The 21,769-nt window shown below is 54.9% G+C and overlaps 1 protein-coding gene across 1 annotated transcript in view; it reads right to left on the reverse strand.

Annotated features, from left to right (window-relative positions):
- Window positions 1-21,769, reverse strand: part of PALS1 (protein associated with LIN7 1, MAGUK p55 family member) — a 68,288-nt gene that overhangs the window by 39,586 nt on the left and 6,933 nt on the right. Inside the window, exons 2-3 of the mRNA XM_073637406.1 lie at window positions 10,991-11,474; window positions 623-831 (exon numbers count right to left, since the gene is read on the reverse strand). Coding sequence (XP_073493507.1) covers window positions 623-831; window positions 10,991-11,354 — 573 coding nt within the window. The 5' untranslated portion in view covers window positions 11,355-11,474. The remainder of the gene's footprint in view (window positions 1-622; window positions 832-10,990; window positions 11,475-21,769) is intronic.

Here is a 21,769-nt window from a genome sequence, read left to right on the forward strand (position 1 = left end):
GGCAGGGGGAACCACGCAGGGCAGGGGGAACCACGCAGGGCAGGGGGAACCACGCAGGGCAGGGGGAACCACGCAGGGCAGGGGGAACCACGCAGGGCAGGGGGAACCACGCAGGGCAGGGGGAACCACGCAGGGCAGGGGGAACCACGCAGGGCAGGGGGAACCACGCAGGGCAGGGGGAACCACGCAGGGCAGGGGGAACCACGCAGGGCAGGGGGAACCACGCAGGGCAGGGGGAACCACGCAGGGCAGGGGGAACCACGCAGGGCAGGGGGAACCACGCAGGGCAGGGGGAACCACGCAGGGCAGGGGGAACCACGCAGGGCAGGGGGAACCACGCAGGGCAGGGGGAACCACGCAGGGCGGGGGAACCACGCAGGGCGGGGGGACCACGCAGGGCGGGGGGACCACGCAGGGCGGGGGGACCACGCAGGGCGGGGGGAACCACGCAGGGCGGGGGGACCACGCAGGGCGGGGGAACCACGCAGGGCGGGGGGATCACGCAGGGCGGGGGAACCACGCAGGGCGGGGGATCACGCAGGGCGGGGGGACCACGCAGGGCGGGGGAACCACGCAGGGCGGGGGAACCACGCAGGGCGGGGGAACCACGCAGGGCACCTACCTCGTGGCTCAGCTCCTGCACACTGGGGGACAGCGGATATGGGGGGCTGGCTTTGTTCATGTGCACGGCAACAGCATTGTGGATTTTGAACGCATTTTGGAAGTCGACATTCTGCGCTAAATGAAGGAGTAAGCTGAGGTCCTCCTGGCTCTGACAGTCCACCAGAGTGTGCTGGATCTCCTTCAGCGAGCTTAACAAATCTTCCAATTCTGCAAAAGATGGAGAAACGACACCTTTTATTAACCCAACGAGATGAATACAAGAAGGGCAGGGTGTGTGGGCAGCCAGAATCTGGCGTCATGAGGAGTGAGCTGAGACGGCACAGCGGACCTTCCCTACAGCTGTCACATACAGGAGCTGGTCAGCCGCGCGGACTGAAGGAGGGGAAGGTAAGGAGGGGCAGCGCGTCTCCAGAAAGCAACAAGCAGTAAACTCACAATGCGTCTTTGAGTGGCAGGAATAAAAGGCAGCTGTGTACAATAAACGGGAGCCTGTTATGTGGGCAATAATCAGATGCAATTCCACATGGCTGCCAATGGTGATGCGACTGTCTACACGTGCGGCCACACACAGAGCGCTGCTCCAGAGTCATGGAAATGTGACATTTACAGGCGCAGGGTCACAGCTGCTGCGTCCTACCGTCCGGCCATGTCTAGTATATCCCCCACTACACAGAGCGCTAAGCACCGGACAGACGTATGGGGACCGCCGGAGCGTCTGGAGGACCTGGTGATCACCGGATCTCTGCCGCCATAGCACAGCTCCTGCGTCCGGCCATGTCTAGTATATCCCCCACTACACAGAGCGCTAAGCACCGGACAGACGTATGGGGATCGCCGGAGCGTCTGGAGGACCTGGTGATCACCGGATCTCTGCCGCCATAGCACAGCTCCTGCGTCCAGTATATCCCCCACCACACAGACGTATGGGCACCGCCGGAGCATCTGGTGATCACGGTATGTCTGCCGGCACAGCACAGCTGCTGCATCCAGTATATCCCCCACCACACAGACGTATGGGCACCGCCGGAGCATCTGGTGATCACGGCATGTCTGCCGGCACAGCTGCTGCATCCAGTATATCCCCCACCACACAGACGTATGGGCACCGCCGGAGCATCTGGTGATCACGGCATGTCTGCCGGCACAGCACAGCTGCTGCATCCAGTATATCCCCCACCACACAGACGTATGGGCACCGCCGGAGCATCTGGTGATCACGGCATGTCTGCCGGCACAGCACAGCTGCTGCATCCAGTATATCCCCCACCACACAGACGTATGGGCACCGCCGGAGCATCTGGTGATCACCGAATGTCTGCCGGCACAGCACAGCTGCTGGGTCACAGCGGTCCTAGACCAGCTCGGCCAGGGATGTGTGGCACAGCAGCATGCGCCTATTCACACTTGCTTCGTTCTGGTCAGTTGTGTGATTGTAGCATACATTTGGAGATGACCATGCCTTCATAGTCGGCTGACCACTCCAGGATGCTCCCTGCCCTTTATCATCTATAGGCCTCGGCCCAGGACAGGCCAATTTAATGGAGTAGGCTCCCATCTACAATGGGACACAAACACTGGTCGATATGTTAAGTCTACGGTAGTAATGCAGCTCACGACACATCCTCAGCCTCCACACATAGGGTGCAGATTTTGGCTGTTGACTTCTGATCTATGACTACTTAAAAAGTCTTAAAGGGTTAATTCCACAAAAGCAAAGGATAGGAGATAGCAAGTTATCCCCTAATGCAGGGGTGGGAACCTCAGGTCCGCGGGCCATTTACGGCTCACGAAGATCTTTTCTCCGGCCCGGGCAGATTTCCGGGGACCGCGGTTGTTGGGCCGGCAGCTGGATTTTGACGGCCACTGGCCTTATAATTTCTTCTTGCTCTGTGAGCATGTGCTGAGGCGCGTGCAATGAAGTATTACGTCCTGACACCAGTGCCGGCCTCAGGATGTACTCTGTGGGCAACATTAGGGCGCAATCTGTGCAGCACCCGAAGGGTGACTGACACTCCCTTCTGCATTGGGGCCGGGGGTCGGTAAGGGCCGGGGGTGCAGTTACAGATGCAGCTCTCTATACTCGGAGCGGTGCCCCCATGACTGAAACTCCCTTCTGCATTGGGGCCGGTCAGGGCCGGGGGTGCGGTTACAGCTGCCGCTCTCTATACTCGGAGCGGTGCCCCATGACTGACACTGCTCTCTGCATTGGGGTCGGTCAGGGCAGGGGGTGCGGTTACAGCTGCCGCTCTCTATACTCGGAGCAATGCCTCCATGACTGACACTGCCCTCTGCATTGGGGGTCGGTCAGTGCCGGGGGTGCGGTTACAGCTGCCGCTCTCTATACTCGGAGCAATGCCTCCATGACTGACACTGCCCTCTGCATTGGGGGTCGGTCAGGGCCGGGGGTGCGGTTACAGCTGCCGCTCTCTATACTCGGAGCAGTGACCCCATGACTGACACTCCCTTCTGCATTGGGGCCGGGGGTCGGTAAGGGCCGGGGGTGCAGTTACAGATGCAGCTCTCTATACTCGGAGCGGTGCCCCCATGACTGAAACTCCCTTCTGCATTAGGGCCGGGGGTGCGGTTACAGCTGCCGCTCTCTATACTCGGAGCGGTGCCCCATGACTGACACTGCTCTCTGCATTGGGGTCGGTCAGGGCCGGGGGTGCGGTTACAGCTGCCGCTCTCTATACTCGGAGCAATGCCTCCATGACTGACACTGCCCTCTGCATTGGGGGTCGGTCAGGGCCGGGGGTGCGGTTACAGCTGCCGCTCTCTATACTCGGAGCAATGCCTCCATGACTGACACTGCCCTCTGCACTGGGGTCGGTAAGGGCCGGGGGTGCAGTTACAGATGCAGCTCTCTATACTCGGAGCGGTGCCCCCATGACTGAAACTCCCTTCTGCATTGGGGCCGGTCAGGGCCGGGGGTGCGGTTACAGCTGCCGCTCTCTATACTCGGAGCAGTGACCCCATGACTGACACTCCCTTCTGCATTGGGGCCGGGGGTCGGTAAGGGCCGGGGGTGCAGTTACAGATGCAGCTCTCTATACTCGGAGCGGTGCCCCCATGACTGAAACTCCCTTCTGCATTAGGGCCGGGGGTGCGGTTACAGCTGCCGCTCTCTATACTCGGAGCGGTGCCCCATGACTGACACTGCTCTCTGCATTGGGGTCGGTCAGGGCCGGGGGTGCGGTTACAGCTGCCGCTCTCTATACTCGGAGCAATGCCTCCATGACTGACACTGCCCTCTGCATTGGGGGTCGGTCAGGGCCGGGGGTGCGGTTACAGCTGCCGCTCTCTATACTCGGAGCAATGCCTCCATGACTGACACTGCCCTCTGCACTGGGGTCGGTAAGGGCCGGGGGTGCAGTTACAGATGCAGCTCTCTATACTCGGAGCGGTGCCCCCATGACTGAAACTCCCTTCTGCATTGGGGCCGGTCAGGGCCGGGGGTGCGGTTACAGCTGCCGCTCTCTATACTCGGAGCGGTGCCCCATGACTGACACTGCTCTCTGCATTGGGGTCGGTCAGGGCAGGGGGTGCGGTTACAGCTGCCGCTCTCTATACTCGGAGCAATGCCTCCATGACTGACACTGCCCTCTGCATTGGGGGTCGGTCAGTGCCGGGGGTGCGGTTACAGCTGCCGCTCTCTATACTCGGAGCAATGCCTCCATGACTGACACTCCCCTCTGCATTGGGGTCGGTCAGGGCCGGGGATGCGGTTACAGCTGCCGCTCTCTATATACTCGGAGCGGTGCCCCCATGACTGACACTCCCTTCTGCATTGGGGCCGGTCAGGGCCGGGGGTGCGGTTACAGCTGCCGCTCTCTATACTCGGAGCAGTGCCCCCATGACTGACACTCCCTTCTGCATTGGGGTCGGTCAGGGCCGGGGGTGCGGTTACAGCTGCCGCTCTCTATACTCGGAGCAATGCCTCCATGACTGACACTCCCCTCTGCATTGGGGTCGGTCAGGGCCGGGGATGCGGTTACAGCTGCCGCTCTCTATATACTCGGAGCGGTGCCCCCATGACTGACACTCCCTTCTGCATTGGGGCCGGTCAGGGCTGGGGGTGCGGTTACAGCTGCCGCTCTATATACTCGGAGCAGTGCCTCCATGACTGACACTGCCCTCGGCATAGGGGTCGGTCAGGGCCGGGGGTGCGGTTACAGCTGCCGCTCTCTATACTCGGAGCCGTGGCCCCATGACTGACACTGCCCCCTGCATTGGGGTCGGTCAGGGCCGGGGGTGTGGTTACAGCTGCCGCTCTCTATACTCAGAGCAGTGCCCCCATGACTGACACTCCCCTCTGCATTGGGGCCGGGGTCGGTCAGGGCCAGGGGTGCGGTTACAGCTGCCGCTCTCTATACTCGGAGCGGTGGCCCCATGACTGACACTGCCCTCTGCATTGGGGACGGTCAGGGCAGGGGGTGCGGTTACAGCTGCCGCTCTCTATACTCGGAGCAATGCCTCCATGACTGACACTCCCCTCTGCATTGGGGGTCGGTCAGTGCCGGGGGTGCGGTTACAGCTGCCGCTCTCTATACTCGGAGCAATGCCTCCATGACTGACACTGCCCTCTGCATTGGGGGTCGGTCAGGGCCGGGGGTGCGGTTACAGCTGCCGCTCTCTATACTCGGAGCAATGCCTCCATGACTGACACTGCTCTCTGCATTGGGGTCGGTAAGGGCCGGGGGTGCAGTTACAGATGCAGCTCTCTATACTCGGAGCGGTGCCCCCATGACTGAAACTCCCTTCTGCATTGGGGCCGGTCAGGGCCAGGGGTGCGGTTACAGCTGCCGCTCTCTATACTCGGAGCGGTGCCCCATGACTGACACTGCTCTCTGCATTGGGGTCGGTCAGGGCAGGGGGTGCGGTTACAGCTGCCGCTCTCTATACTCGGAGCAATGCCTCCATGACTGACACTGCCCTCTGCATTGGGGGTCGGTCAGTGCCGGGGGTGCGGTTACAGCTGCCGCTCTCTATACTCGAAGCAATGCCTCCATGACTGACACTGCCCTCTGCATTGGGGGTCGGTCAGGGCCGGGGGTGCGGTTACAGCTGCCGCTCTCTATACTCGGAGCAGTGACCCCATGACTGACACTCCCCTCTGCATTGGGGTCGGTCAGGGCCGGGGATGCGGTTACAGCTGCCGCTCTCTATATACTCGGAGCGGTGCCCCCATGACTGACACTCCCTTCTGCATTGGGGCCGGTCAGGGCCGGGGGTGCGGTTACAGCTGCCGCTCTCTATACTCGGAGCAGTGCCCCCATGACTGACACTCCCTTCTGCATTGGGGTCGGTCAGGGCCGGGGGTGCGGTTACAGCTGCCGCTCTCTATACTCGGAGCAATGCCTCCATGACTGACACTCCCCTCTGCATTGGGGTCGGTCAGGGCCGGGGATGCGGTTACAGCTGCCGCTCTCTATATACTCGGAGCGGTGCCCCCATGACTGACACTCCCTTCTGCATTGGGGCCGGTCAGGGCTGGGGGTGCGGTTACAGCTGCCGCTCTATATACTCGGAGCAGTGCCTCCATGACTGACACTGCCCTCGGCATAGGGGTCGGTCAGGGCCGGGGGTGCGGTTACAGCTGCCGCTCTCTATACTCGGAGCCGTGGCCCCATGACTGACACTGCCACCTGCATTGGGGTCGGTCAGGGCCGGGGGTGTGGTTACAGCTGCCGCTCTCTATACTCGGAGCAGTGCCCCCATGACTGACACTCCCCTCTGCATTGGGGCCGGGGTCGGTCAGGGCCAGGGGTGCGGTTACAGCTGCCGCTCTCTATACTCGGAGCGGTGGCCCCATGACTGACACTGCCCCCTGCATTGGGGACGGTCAGGGCAGGGGGTGCGGTTACAGCTGCCGCTCTCTATACTCGGAGCGGTGGCCCCATGACTGACACTCCCCTCTGCATTGGGGTCGGTCAGGGCCGGGGGTGCGGTTACAGCTGCCGCTCTCTATGCTCGGAGCAGTGCCCCCATGACCGACACTCCCCTCTGCATTGAGGTCGGTCAGGGCCGGGGGTGCGGTTACAGCTGCCGCTCTCTATACTCGGAGCAATGCCTCCATGACTGACACTCCCCTCTGCATTGGGGTCGGTCAGGGCCGGGGATGCGGTTACAGCTGCCGCTCTCTATATACTCGGAGCGGTGCCCCCATGACTGACACTCCCCTCTGCATTGGGGTCGGTCAGGGCCGGGGGTGCGGTTACAGCTGCCGCTCTCTATGCTCGGAGCAGTGCCCCCATGACTGACACTCCCCTCTGCATTGAGGTCGGTCAGGGCCGGGGGTGCGGTTACAGCTGCCGCTCTCTATACTCGGAGCGGTGCCCCCATGACTGACACTCCCCTCTGCATTGGGGCCGGTCAGGGCCGGGGGTGCGGTTACAGCTGCCGCTCTCTATACTCGGAGCGGTGCCCCCATGACTGACACTGCCCTCTGCATTGGGGACGGTCAGGGCCGGGGGTGCGGTTACAGCTGCCGCTCTCTATACTCGGAGCGGTGCCCCCATGACTGACACTCCCTTCTACATTGGGGACGGTCAGGGCCGGGGGTGCGGTTACAGCTGCCGCTCTCTATACTAGGAGCAGTGCCTCCATGACTGACACTCCCCTCTGCATTGGGGTCGGTCAGGGCCGGGGGTGCGGTTACAGCTGCCGCTCTCTATACTCGGAGCAATGCCTCCATGACTGACACTCCCCTCTGCATTGGGGTCGGTCAGGGCCGGGGGTGCGGTTACAGCTGCCGTTCTCTATACTCGGAGCAGTGCATTGTGGCCGGTACGACAATGGGCATGAGATTTACACTGCATTATACAATGTAGCCGAGGCTCAGCCGTGGGAACGCTCAGATGTAGGAGAAGATCCGAAAATGTAACAGTGAAGGTCGCACTAATCTCGAGCTGGAGAACTACACGACACAAGGATGCCACACGTCAGGAAATCCCACACGTCAGGAAACCATCTAAGGGGCTTCTCCTGGGAACATTAGTTGATCGTATGGGGTCACACCTCACACTTCTAATGGGGGTCTGCGAGAACACCCCGCTCTACTGTCAGCTGACTGAGCCGGACCGGCGCTGCCCCCTCCTGCTCCAGGATGGATCATCAGAAACAAACCGTTTCCTCTATAAGCCAGATCAACTGATCGCTGTGAACCCTGATCCTAGCACCAAAATGGTTCAGCAGCCACTGCTGGTGAAATGTAGTACTGCACGTCAACTGTTCAGATGAAGAAGACTCCGCTTAGGGTTGTCCAGTCCGTATGTCCCTTTAACCGGTGTAAAACAACATATGTCACCTTACTTTGGAGCAATATGGTGGCCCGATAACACATTAGATTTAAGGATATACTGTAATACCAAGTTAATAAATAACTAATTATAAGTTAAGGCCACAGCCACACCTAGGAGGTGTAAGATGGCTAATGGTCGCATAGTCGATGGGAGGTATGTGTCACAAGAGATGAGTGTTACTCTACTGCAGGTAAGCACTAAGAGGATCGTTTGGTGCCGACACCTGTGACCCGGTTATGGGCTGCTAGGAGAATTGGGCGGGTCCAGCTACCCACATACCTCACCTCTGGATGTGGTTAACAGCCTTTAAAACGGAGGCGGCTGTTTGACACATGGTCTTTGTTTGGAGGGAGAAGGCCTCCTGTGTATGGTTGTCTCCAGACCGAGCCAGGATATTGGACGCTACCCAGCCTGTGTGCCCACAGGACTGGCTGAGCAGAGAACTGTTAAGGACATTTTACTTTGTTTGCCTGAACCAAAGGCTGTTTGTTTTTCCTTTTGGCTTCTAGGTTTATGAAGCAATAAACCTTTCAAGGAACATGCTTGCACCAGAGTAAAAACCCTAGAGGGTACACATATCGTAGAGGGCACACTGCACCCAGTTACCTGCCGGGGTTACGGAGGACCTAGGATGGTACACTGCACCCAGTTACCTGACATGGTTACAGAGGAACTAGGAGGGTACACTGCACCCAGTTACCTGCCAGGGTTACGGAGGACCTAGGAGGGCACACTGCACCCAGTTACCTGCCAGGGTTACAGAGGACCTAGGAGGGTACACTGCACCCAGTTACCTGCCAGGGTTACAGAGGACCTAGGAGGGTACACGTCGTACAGGGCATAGTCCACCCAGTTACCTGCCAGGGTTACAGAGGAGCTAGGAGGGTACACATGTCGTACAGGGCATAGTCCACCCAGTTACCTGACAGGGTTACAGAGGAGCTAGGAGCGTACACATGTCGTACAGGGCATAGTCCACCCAGTTACCTGCCAGGGTTACAGAGGAGCTAGGAGGATACACTGCACCCAGTTACCTGCCAGGGTTACAGAGGACCTAGGAGGGTACACATGTCGTACAGGGCATAGTCCACCCAATTACCTGCCAGGGTTACAGAGGACCTAGGAGGGTACACATGTCGTACAGGGCATAGTCCACCCAGTTACCTGCCAGGGTTACAGAGGAGCTAGGAGGATACACTGCACCCAGTTACCTGCCAGGGTTACAGAGGACCTAGGAGGGTACACATGTCGTACAGGGCATAGTCCACCCAGTTACCTGCCAGGGTTACAGAGGACCTAGGAGGGTACACATGTCGTACAGGGCATAGTCCACCCAGTTACCTGCCAGGGTTACAGAGGAGCTAGGAGGATACACTGCACCCAGTTACCTGCCAGGGTTACAGAGGACCTAGGAGGGTACACATGTCGTACAGGGCATAGTCCACCCAGTTACCTGCCATGGTTACAGAGGAGCTAGGAGGGTACACTGCACCCAGTTACCTGACAGGGTTAAGGAGGACCTAGGAGGGTACACATGTCGTAGAGGGCATAGTTCACCCAGTTACCTGCCATGGTTACAGAGGAGCTAGGAGGGTACACTGCACCCAGTTACCTGACAGGGTTACGGAGGACCTAGGAGGGTACACATGTCGTAGAGGGCATAGTTCACCCAGTTACCTGCCAGGGTTACAGAAGAGCTAGGAGGGTACACTGCACCCAGTTACCTGACAGGGTTACAGAGGACCTAGGAGGATACACTGCGCCCAATTACCTGCCAGGGTTACAGAGGACATAGGAGGGTACACATGTCGTAGAGTGCACAGTGCACCCAGTTACCTGCCGGGGTTATGAAGGACCTAGAAGGGTACACATGTCGTAGAGCGCACAGTGCACCCAGTTATCTGCCAGGGTTAAAGAGGACCTAGGAGGGTACACATGTCGTAGAGGGTACACTGCACCCAGTTACCTGACAGGGTTACGGAGGACCTAGGAGGGTACACTGCACCCAGTTACCTGCCAGGGTTACAGAGGACCTAGGAGGGTACACATATCGTAGAGGGCATAGTCCACCCAGTTACCTGACAGGGTTAGAGAGGAACTAGGAGGGTACACTGCACCCAGTTACCTGACAGGGTTAGAGAGGAACTAGGAGGGTACACTGCACCCAGTTACCTGACAGGGTTAGAGAGGAACTAGGAGGGTACACGTTGTAGAGGGCACACTGCACCCAGTTACGAGCCAGGGTTACGGAGGACCTAGGAGGGTACCCACCAGTCTCCTTTTGTGCCAGTGCAGTCAACTGATGGCTGTAGTGGTACAAGGAGCGGCGGCAGAGTACGTGTTTTTTCTTCCTTTTAGAGCACAATCAGACCCCTGGTCTATCAGGAGACATGTTATTTGGGCATGGTTTGGAGGCTGGCTGTAATGGGATCCCTCATAGCATGGCCACCTCTCCTGCATGAAGCAGGCTCAGTCTCCGAGCCCGTATATTTGCACCAGGTACAAGACGCTCATGTACATCGTATGTCGTTGGAAGGGCTTTCTCAGCTTCATGGCTGGCATACAGTTATAACGTAGTGTGAACTTTCCCTCCAAATTGTAAAATAAAAATCATGAATTCCAGCAGACTCCAGTCGTCGGCTCCTCTACTTTGTCTGCACCAGTTAATGTAAATGAGGACTGCTGTGGTGGGGGCTGTTTTATTTGTAAGGAGCCCCCGCAATTACATTTTCTCATCAATGCACAGGACAGGTGATGTGTCTGGTCGCTGGAATTACAGAGTCTTGCGTCCCTGATTTCTATGGGGCAGTCCCCCTGATTGTCCTAGATACAGAGCTCAGTTATCGTCCTCAGTCCTATAGATAATGACTAAAGTGGCTGCCAACCTGTGTACACGGGACCCTCATTCTTGTAGTCTCATTAGGGTCCCCCCTAGGGCGAGTGTGGCACTTTATGGAGCAATTGCACGCGGTATGCTACCGCGGATCCATGATGCACAATGGTGGGTTTCTTAAGAGGGTCTGCACACCCCCAGGTGTATAAATAAGATACAATCGCGTCCTTACCTAATACTTTTACCGCTTGGCTTGCACTTTCTAGAACAAGTCCTTCGTCCGTATCAAAAATAGGGTTATCGATTCCAGTCTTAGGAAAGGTCTGGGCCAACTTTTTGAGTCTCATGGAAGAGTTCACATCCAGATCCTGCTTCTTCCCCTCCTCTTCGCGTCTGCGTCTCATGTCATCCTGCTGCTGGCGGATCCGCTCCAGCTGAGCGCTCCTCCGTACGGGCATTGCCCTGGTGCCCAGCTCCCCCGGGCAGTCCACCGCCATCTCTCTGTGCTTCTGCGGCTCGTCCGGAGAGAGATCTGCGCTCTGCTTCTCGCTGTCAGAGTCCTCCGCTACGTGGCCGTTCACATGGGACGTGGTCATGGCTTCCGAGAGGGCCCGGCGCTGGCTCTATAGGCGGAGGAGAGCCCGACCATCTAGATCCTGGACCATCGTCACTTCCAGGGAACGCAGGCAACAGGATTCCTCAGAATGGCCGCCAACCTACAAAAAGACAAACATACCATCAGGTGGAGAAGACAAAGTAATGGCTTTTATCAGAACGCTAAAAACTGAATAAACTGACACCTGGGAGTGACCAACAAAACCGTTGTGGTCCAATCAGTGTCGGCAAAAGCAGACTATTGGGACACGCCCCTTTGGCATAGAAACACCAAGTTTTTAATGTATTCATGCATTGCCAGGAGGAGTAACAGAGGAACACTGGAGGAGGCACACCGCGCCACAGGAGGCACCCCGCGCCGGGATTTATTAGTAGCCGCCCACCCGTAAGAGAAGACATGAACACAGTGTTGGGAGCCGAGCTGTAAACTTTAGGGCACGTTGGCGACCTACGTGTCAAGAGATTGAGCTGTCCCCCATGAGAGCACAACCCGAGCAAGGAAGACAATAAAGCCACTGTATGGCGGCTAATTAAAAATCACATTGCCCCCCGCTGATCACAAGTCCGGCTGGGCGGCCATGCTGCATAATGAGCTTACCTACAAAGCTGAGGAGATAATCACCTCCAGCACTGTGGAGGGGGGCCGCAGAGATGTCTCTGGCAGGGTGGCGGGGTGGGGGGGGAGGGGGGCACGGGGACGCCTCCGGCAGGGTGGCGGGGAGGGGGGCAGGGGGACGCCTCCGGCAGGGTGGCGGGGAGGGGGGCAGGGGGACGCCTCCGGCAGGGTGGCGGGGAGGGGGGCAGGGGGACGCCTCCGGCAGGGTGGCGGGGAGGGGGGCAGGGGGACGCCTCCGGCAGGGTGGCGGGGAGGGGGGCACGGGGACGCCTCCGGCAGGGTGGCGGGGAGGGGGGCACGGGGACGCCTCCGGCAGGGTGGCGGGGAGGGGGGCACGGGGACGCCTCCGGCAGGGTGGCGGGGAGGGGGGCACGGGGACGCCTCCGGCAGGGTGGCGGGGAGGGGGGCACGGGGACGCCTCCGGCAGGGTGGCGGGGAGGGGGGCACGGGGACGCCTCCGGCAGGGTGGCGGGGAGGGGGGCACGGGGACGCCTCCGGCAGGGTGGCGGGGAGGGGGGCACGGGGACGCCTCCGGCAGGGTGGCGGGGAGGGGGGCACGGGGACGCCTCCGGCAGGGTGGCGGGGAGGGGGGCACGGGGACGCCTCCGGCAGGGTGGCGGGGAGGGGGGCACGGGGACGCCTCCGGCAGGGTGGCGGGGAGGGGGGCACGGGGACGCCTCCGGCAGGGTGGCGGGGAGGGGGGCACGGGGACGCCTCCGGCAGGGTGGCGGGGAGGGGGGCACGGGGACGCCTCCGGCAGGGTGGCGGGGAGGGGGGCACGGGGACGCCTCCGGCAGGGTGGGGAGGGGCCGCAGAGACGTCTCCGGCAGGGTGGCTTGGCCCGGCTTCCCATGGTCCCGTCAAGCCTTCCTATGTTGTAAGCCTGGTCCGGCTCCCCGTGGTCCCGGAAAGCCTCCTATGTAATAAGCCTGGCCCGGCTCTCCGTGGTCCCGGAAAGCCTCCCTATGTTGTAAGCCTGGCCCGGCTCTCCGTGGTCCCGGAAAGCCTCCCTATGTTGTAAGTCTGGCCCGGCTCTCCGTGGTCCCAGAAAGCCTCCCTATGTTGTAAGCCTGGCCCGGCTCCCCGTGGTACCAGAAAGCCTCCCTATGTTGTATGCCTGGCCCAGCTCCCCGTGGTCCCGGAAAGCCTCTCTATGTTGTAAGCCTGGCCCAGCTCCCCGTGGTCCCGGAAAGCCTCCCTATGTTGTAAGCCTGGCCCAGCTCCCCGTGGTCCCGGAAAGCCTCCCTATGTTGTAAGCCTGGCCCAGCTCCCCGTGGTCCCGGAAAGCCTCCCTATGTTGTAAGCCTGGCCCAGCTCCCCGTGGTCCCGGAAAGCCTCCCTATGTTGTAAATCTGGCCCGGTTCCCCGTGGTCCCGGAAAGCCTTTTTATTTTGCTGTGGAGCATTTGCTTATGATGCTCAGAAGGATCGGTCAGTGACGGCTTCTACAGGAAGAAATGGCATTTGATGTCCCAGGAAAAAGTACAGCTCCACGAAACCAGCTCCAAGTGGAAAATTGAAATTACTTTTGCAATAACAAGACACCGGTGGTCCGCCAAAGGGACTAATAGACGGGTTTTGTTCATTGCATAAAAAGCTTTTCCAAAAAAAAAACCCATCCAAGTGCATAGAGAATGGAATAATGAATGGTGGGCGATGAAGATTACAGATAATCAGTGAATGGGATAATGTGATGAACGCATGCACTGGGCGGTGCTGGCCGGGAAAAGCTGTAATCTTCTAGTCACAGGAGGTGAAGCCTCTGTGTACAGGTATGATGCAAGGCCTCCTCCAGAAATGGTGCCAGCTCCTCCACCTGAGGAGAGCAGACTCCCGGGAACAAGGTGGAATGGGAGAAATATGTGAAGAATGCGGCTGCTGATCTGCAGCCTGACACTGTGCAGACACAGAGCACACAAGAGGGGCGGCCAGGAACAGGGCCAGGCTTCCTCCAAAACCAGATAAACCAAGAAAAAAGGTACTAGCTTTACTAAATAAGAGCATATCGATATAATAAACCCTTATCTCTGATGGTCAGGCCGCTTCTCTGCCCCCCTCCTCCATACTTTATACTTCAGTCGCTCTTGTTTGCAGGCTCCTTCCACATAAATCAGGAAGAAAAAAAAAAAAAAAAACACAGAATATTTTACTTGCTTTTAGCAAACAAAATATTATCACAGGGCAGCCTGGAAAATTATCATTTTCTACTCAATGTCCCTCAAGTACAAGACGTGGAAAGTATCCGCTGCGCAGCCCTCATCCAGACGTGACCTGGAAGCAGAGGCGGCCGGACCGGCTAGTGCCCAGCAGAATGCACCGCCTGTAACAGCAGCGACAAGAGCTGGCGCCCATCGCTGCTGGTTAACCATCTAGACGCCACAGGGTGCACAATCACAGGATGCCGGGGGGCCGCCAGTGCTGCCAGGGGGCCGCCAATGCTGCCAGGGGCCGATGAAGTTTCCTTGTTGCTGCAATCTTTAAAAATGCAATAAAAACCATTCCTTCCATTCCCCCCCAAAAAATAAGTGTCAGCTCAGCTTCCAGCTTAAGGGAGCTGGCTGCAGGCTGATTACAATAGCCCAGCCAGCCCCTTATCTATCATAGGAAGAGAGCAGCTGTTCTTCCATAAATCTTCCCCGAGGTGCAGAGGAGCCCCCCACGTACGGCGGTGCGGCCCTCCATCTCCTGACGCCCGACACTTTCCCAGTTCTCCTTACAAGAGATTAGCATTCCACATTCATTCCTCAGGTCAAGACCATTAGTTCCTATAGCAACTGGTGGGCAAGCCAGGGAACGCCAGGGTACAGGGGCCGCAGCACCGAGCCCCCGTGTAAAGCACTTGTTTCACCAGAGAGATAGATACATCTATCTCTCTCTCTATATCTATCTATCTATCTATCTATCTATCTATATATAAATTCTGACCAAACTACCGGAAGCACCGGACGTCTGGTGGGGAGTGATCTCTGAAGACCTGTATGACAAGATGTCTGATGCAAGCCACAAGCTATCAGTGATGGATCCGAATAATTAGTACAAGTCCCGGCGCGCTCGTTGGTGGCTCGTTGGTCCTGCTCAGGTGTCTCCGCAGCCCCGGCCATTATAGACAGTGGCGGCGCCACCGACTCTGGACCTCAGCAGGGAACGGTCACTGGCACGGAGCCCCAGACCACAGATCGGAAGTGGCAAAGGCCGAGGAAGGAATCCTGAATGTGCCGGATAAACAATGTCTTGGCACGGAGCTGTTATTAGTGTAGGGAGTCTCCTCCGCACTTAGTCACTACACAATAAGAAGCAGGAGCGGCCCCTTGTCCTGGAGCTAAGACGGGCTGTACAGACACCAAGCTGCCCGCATCCTCCACCATCTGCTGGGCCCTGAAGAGACTGCTCTCGGCGACTGCGGGAACCACATGGACCTCAACCACCAGGTGTCCCAATCTAATAGAATTGGACATATTGAAAATTAGTCTTGATGGAAGTCGCTAAAGGGGTCACGTCATCAGAACTACCCTCTTTAAAATGCAGAAATATTGTTTTTAAAGTAAGCATGCCAATAGGACCAGGCATGTTGAAATCTAACATGCTGAATCCGCTATCGAGTACAGCCAGGATCTGATAGCGTCCTGCTATGGCCTGTTAAAAAAAAAAAAAAAAAACACGTTTTTGGGGGATTTGATATTGATGGCCGGCCTACCCTAGGAACTAACAGCCCCCTCTGATCAGCAGATTAAGGGTCAGCGTGCTCCAGCACCAGGTCAGCCTCATTGTTTAACCCTTCAAGAATGGGCAATTTTAAAAAAATTTCATACAGTCATGGCAATTTTTTTTAACTTTTAAAAGGGTGAAAAATATTGATATTTTATCTGTATTATTTTTAGTCCACAGTTCCCATAGGCGCACTTGATCGTTCTATCGCTTATACTATATCCAGCAATACTGTAGTATTGCACTGTACTTATAATTTAAGGTTCTCCTGTGAAGCCAAGACACATGGCTGAGCTTCATAGGAGGACTAACATAGCAGAGCCCTCTACTGGCATCTTGTGGTCGCCCTGGGTGGGGGTGTATGCGTGCAGCAGCAGCCCAGCTATATAAAGGCTGCAGTGACTGATCGCGGCATTTAGGCTCACTGCTGTTACAGGCAGATGAGGGCTCGGTGGCATAGGTATGGTATGAGCTCCGTACACCCCCGAAATTTAGCATTTTAGGCTGCAGCTCACACCCTGCCTAGTAGCTGTGCCCAGTGTTACTGTTACACAGTGCCCTGGGACTGTGAGCACTAACCAGGTCCCTAGAACTAGGGACACCCTAGTCCATCCCTGTGCCCCGGATTACTCCTGAAGGTGGAGACGCTGGGTTCACATGCCTTACTAAGCTCCTAAATTAACCCTCATCTGTACCCTACCCCACCCAGGGACGAGGGAAGACGAAGTGTACAGGAATATACTAAATCAGACAAACAAGGGAAGATGGGACAGGGGTAAATAAAATAACAATCATACAAAATACACTCACCAAACAACAGAGTGGAACACAGGGGAGTAAAAGGAAGGAGAAACCAAATAGGAGAGGATGAAGATGTGCACACAAAGAACTTCAAGTAACAATCTCTAAACGCCAACTCCAACCACAAACTACACCTCCAACTCCAGAACCAGGCAGTAAGAACACACACTGGAAATCGCTAAGAGCCAGTGGGGAGCATATATAGCAGAGGGAAGAGGCCAACACTGAACAGCTGAGACAATCCAGGTAGGAAAGCTCCAGGAGCTTCAACTGAGCAGATTAACCCTTGCACTACTAACAAGGAAAAAAAGATGGTGAAGTACTTCTAACCAGTGCAGGAGCTCAAGAAACTAGATGCAGCGATTGTTTGGCCCCTCCTCTGTCGCGGTATCCCCATGACAGTTACAGTTCAGTCCATGAGCATGATAAGCAACATACAGTTAGCTCCAGAAGTATTTGGACAGTGATAAGTTTTGTCATTTTAGCTGTTTACCAAAACACATTCATGATAGTTATGTAATCAATACGGGCTTAAAGTGCCTACTCTCAGCTTTACTTTCAGATGCCTCATTTTAAAGGGACCAAAAGTAATTAGACAATTATCTCAAAAGCTCTTAAGTGGGCTGCATGGGCTTTTCTCTCATTAATCCATTATCAGTTAAGCCTGTTAAAGGTCTGGAGCGGATTCCAGGTGTGGCATTTGCATTTGGAAGCTGTTGCTGTGGACCCACAACATGCAGATAAAGGAGCTCTCAATGGAAGAGAACAGACCATTATTAGGCAAAAAAAAAAAAGAAGAAATCCATTAGAGAGATAGAAATGTTAGGAGAGTCAAACTAAACAGTTTGGCACATTCTGCAAAAAAAAAAAAAAAGAAGAAAGGCACACTGGTGAGCTTGGGAATTGAAAATGGTCTAAACATCCACAGGAGACAACAGTGGTGGATGATTGCAGAATCCTTTCCATGCTGAAGAAAAACCCCTTCACAACATCCACCAAAGTGAAGAAAACTCCCCAAGGAGTCTGTGTTTGAGTATCTAAGTTTACCATGAAGAGAAGACTTCATGAGAGCAAATACAGAGGGATCACCACAAGGTGCAAACCATTAATCAGCGTGAAAATAAAAAGGTCAGGTTAGACTTTGACAAAAAAAAAACATCTAAAGAAGCCGCCCAGTTCTGGGAAAGCAAAACTAAGATCAACCTGCACCAGAATGATAGTAAAAGAAAAGTCTGGAGAAGGGTTGGAGCGGCTCCTGATCCTCGGCACATCCTCTCTAACACATGGTGGAGGCGGTGTGATGGTGCGGGCATGCACGGCTTCCAATGGCATCAGGTCACTAGTGGTTATTGATGATGTGACTGAAGGGAGAAGCAGCCGGATGAATTCTGTGTGTACAGGGCGAGACTTTCTGCTCAGATTCAACCACATTCAGCAAGGATGATTGGTTGATGCTTCACAGGACAGATGGACAATGACCCAAAATATACTGCGAAAACAAAGAAGTGGAATATTGTGCAATGGTCGAGTCCTCACCAGATTTCAGCTCATCGAGACGTATTTCACAGGCTGAAGACAAAAGGCAGAAAGATCAACAACCGAGAACTAAAGTCACTGCAATAAAGGCAGCAAAGCCTCACACCAGAGACCAGCGATGGTGACGTCCATGGCCTCCAGACCTCAGGCCGTCATTGCTGCAAAGTCTCACACCAGAGGAGACCAGTGATGGTGACATCCATGGCCTCCAGACCTCTGGCCGTCATTGCTTCAAAGCCTCACACCGGAGGAGACCAGCGATGGTGACGTCCATGGCCTCCAGACCTCAAGCCGTCATTGCTGCAAAGCCTCACACCGGAGGAGACCAGCGATGGTGAGGGCCATGGCCTCCAGACCTCAGGCCGTCATTGCTGCAAAGCCTCACACCAGAGGAGACCGGCGATGGTGACGTCCATGGCCTCCAGACCTCAGGCCGTAATTGCTGTAAATCCTCACACCAGAGGAGACCAGCGATGGTGACACCCATGGCCTCCAGACCTCAGGCCGTCATTGCTGCAAAGCCTCACACCGAAGGAGACCAGCGATGGTGACGGCCATGGCCTCCAGACTACAGGCCGTCATTGCTGCAAAGGATTCTCTACAAATGGTTAAACATGGACATTTTATTTATAAGAAAGTGAATTTGTCCAATTACTTCTGAGCCCCTGAAAATAAGGAGGCTTTGTAGAAAAATGGCTGCAATTCCTAAACATTTCACAGGAGACTTCTGTTCAACCCCTTCAATTAAACCTGAAAGTCTCCACTTCAAATCGCATCTCAGTTGTTTCATTATAAACCAAAAATTGCAAAATAGCGGCCTGCAGAGCTGAAATCACAAAGATCAGGTCACTGTCCAAAGATTTGTGGACCTAACTGTATGTATGGCACGTTTAGCTGCTCCCGTTTGCCCAGCCGTAGGAGTGGGGATGGGTTTTAGGGCATACCTATTTGCTTTTTTCTTACATCTTCTGTATATTGTGTATTTTAGAGTTTTGGGATTTATAGATCATCATCATGGCTAGGTGAAGTCAGAGGTGGTATATAGCCTATGTCCTGAGGATACTAATGCGATCCATATATTAGTTTCCATAGGGGGCTAGAGCACTCGGCTGTAAGGAGGCAGACATGTCCCCCCTCCCCTCTGTAGGACCATCCATCACCGATTCTCCTATCTCCCCTGTACAAGCTACTCCGCAGCACCTTCCCTGCCCCCACACCACCAACATGAGACCACCATTTATCTGCGCCCGCTTAGCCATGCATCAAATTCAGCCAATTCACTGGTGTCTGATCTTCTCCCCACGATTACGCTTCTCGAGCCGCAAAGTGCACCATCATCTAGATCTACTGATACTGGGGTGTGCCCGCCGCCCCTACACCGAGCGGCATTGCCGTACATTGTCGAAATCTTATTCTATGCACCAAGGAAAAATATCCTTGGCAATGAATTAGGTGAAATTTGTAGCAGAAAAGTGTGAACGTGCCCCAAGTGTAAGGCCCCTTCCCAACATAGGACATACTACTGCAGCGGGCTCAGGAGGGGAGCCTGAGACCTGCCCGCTGTATGGGGGCATCAGCCTTCATCATGTGCTGGGTAACAAACTGCAAGCTGTCGAGACTACGCAGGTCTCTTCATCAGGCTTATATACCTATACACTATACTATGCCTGATGAAGAGACCTGCGTTGTCTCGAAAGCTTGTAATTTGTTACCATCTTTTCAGTTAGTGGTTGATACCTTTTAATGGCTAACTGAAAAGATGGTAACAAATTGCAAGCTTTCGAGACTACGCAGGTCTCTTCATCAGGCTAGTATACCTATATACTATACTAGCCTGATGAAGAGACCTGCGTAGTCTCCAAAGCTTGCAATTTGTTACCATCTTTTCAGTTAGCCATTAAAAGGTATCAACCACTGAGGACTCTCAAATCTAAATATTTTTCTATCTACTGGCTAACATGGTACAAGAATATATATTATCCCTTTTTATAGAACAAAACTCTATGCAGCTTAGCACTGCCGTAATGGTATGGGCCTGAAGAATCCAGAAAGGCTTTGCAGGAATGGTATTTTTGCATTACCCACCACCTCACTGGAATGCATCTCCCGACTGTCCGTACATTATACTGATAATGTGAATGGAGTCATTGAAAGCAAGGTCTTGCAGGGTGACGCAGGCAGAAACAGCAAAAGGTTGGAGGAACGGGAGGAGAAAACGAAGAAGAGCAGAAAACTAAGAAGAGCAAAAAGAGAAATTGGGCGCAGCGAGAAGGGCTAGTGTCAGAGTGGTGGCTACAGTCACACTTCCATGTAGTGTCACCGACCAAGAGAAACGGGACAATCATTTATCTCCGTTGCGGGGTGCCATGGTCTGAGCAAGGAACGCCATGTGCAAACTGTCAGCGGGGTCTCCTGACAAACATCTAAGGCTGTAAGAGGACCCCCCACAACGGAAGCAACGAAGACGACTCCTGCAAAAGAAAAAAATGCTCCAATTCTCTTGGATGGAATGGGTGTGTGAATGGAAACTTACGGTCTAAAAAATCCCTGTCATCTCTGCTGCAGATCTAGCAGAGCTCTGAATACGTAGCCCTGTATGACCAACCCACACTGCGCATAGGCAGAAAGGCCATGCTGGGGCAGGTTACACAGACTAGATGGCTCAAGACAACTAGTACTCTAGTGATAACTAATTAAAACGATTTTAACAAAACTACAGCAAACAGTCCAGTATGTCATATATTGCTGGAATCAGGGTCTCTGCCTCTACATTATGCAAAAGCATGGTGACAGATTTGCTTTAATTCCCATCATAGAGATTATGCAGGGCGCCCCCAGCTAGATCAATGACCCGCTAAGAGTCAGCGAGTCCTGCAATACGTCCACCACTGCAGGGTATGTGCCAGAATAATTCCTTAAGGACGTCACCCCTTATATCTGACTACTATCAAGGCCTCTGCACAGGAAAGCGCAGAAGACATTACTTTCCCATAAATAGGTGGGGAGAATAAAGGACTCTGATGCACGGTAGCGAAGATGCCAGACGCCTTCCCAGCAAATTCACCAAATGTGTGTACCGTAAGAAAGCTGTAAGGATGTGTCACAATGGGACGCAAAGTGGAGAAAATCCCCTCTGAATGATCATAAAAATCAGCACCAAAGCTGGCGGGAACAAATCAGCACCAAAACCGGCGTGAACAAATCAGCACCAAAACCGGCGTGAACAATCACATATCTGGGTGTGGATTTCATCCTATGCAATGAAAACGGTGACATACTCTGTGTAGAGGACAGTTATGACCCCCGTGCAGGTCAGTGTCAGCGCAGATGCGATGAGTGAAGCTGCGGAGTGAGACGTTTTCTGAATAAAAGCGTTATTTATTGGATCAGTAATATTTACTTTCATCAATAAACAAAATGAAAAGAATGAAATAAGACAAATGCAAATCACACCAATGTCTGTTGACCGCCCTTTGCCTTCCTCTAGTTACACTCGTGCAGTTTTTGAAGGCTTTCGGTAGGAGGTTATGCCAAACATCTTGGAGCACCGACCCCAGATCCTCTGTGTATGAGGCTTGCAGGGATCCTGCATGTGATCCCATACAGACTGGATGATGAGAGAGTGGGGCTCTGTGGGGACAAAATCATCATTTCCAGGACTCCTCATTCTTCTTTACAATGATGATAGTCCTTAATGACATTGGCTGAATGTTTGGTGTTGTTGTTCGGCTACCAGACC

This window comes from Phyllobates terribilis, unplaced genomic scaffold (genome assembly GCF_046119375.1).
Source record: "Phyllobates terribilis strain yellow unplaced genomic scaffold, ASM4611937v1 Scaffold_6__1_contigs__length_29720123, whole genome shotgun sequence".
NCBI lineage: Eukaryota > Metazoa > Chordata > Amphibia > Anura > Dendrobatidae > Phyllobates > Phyllobates terribilis.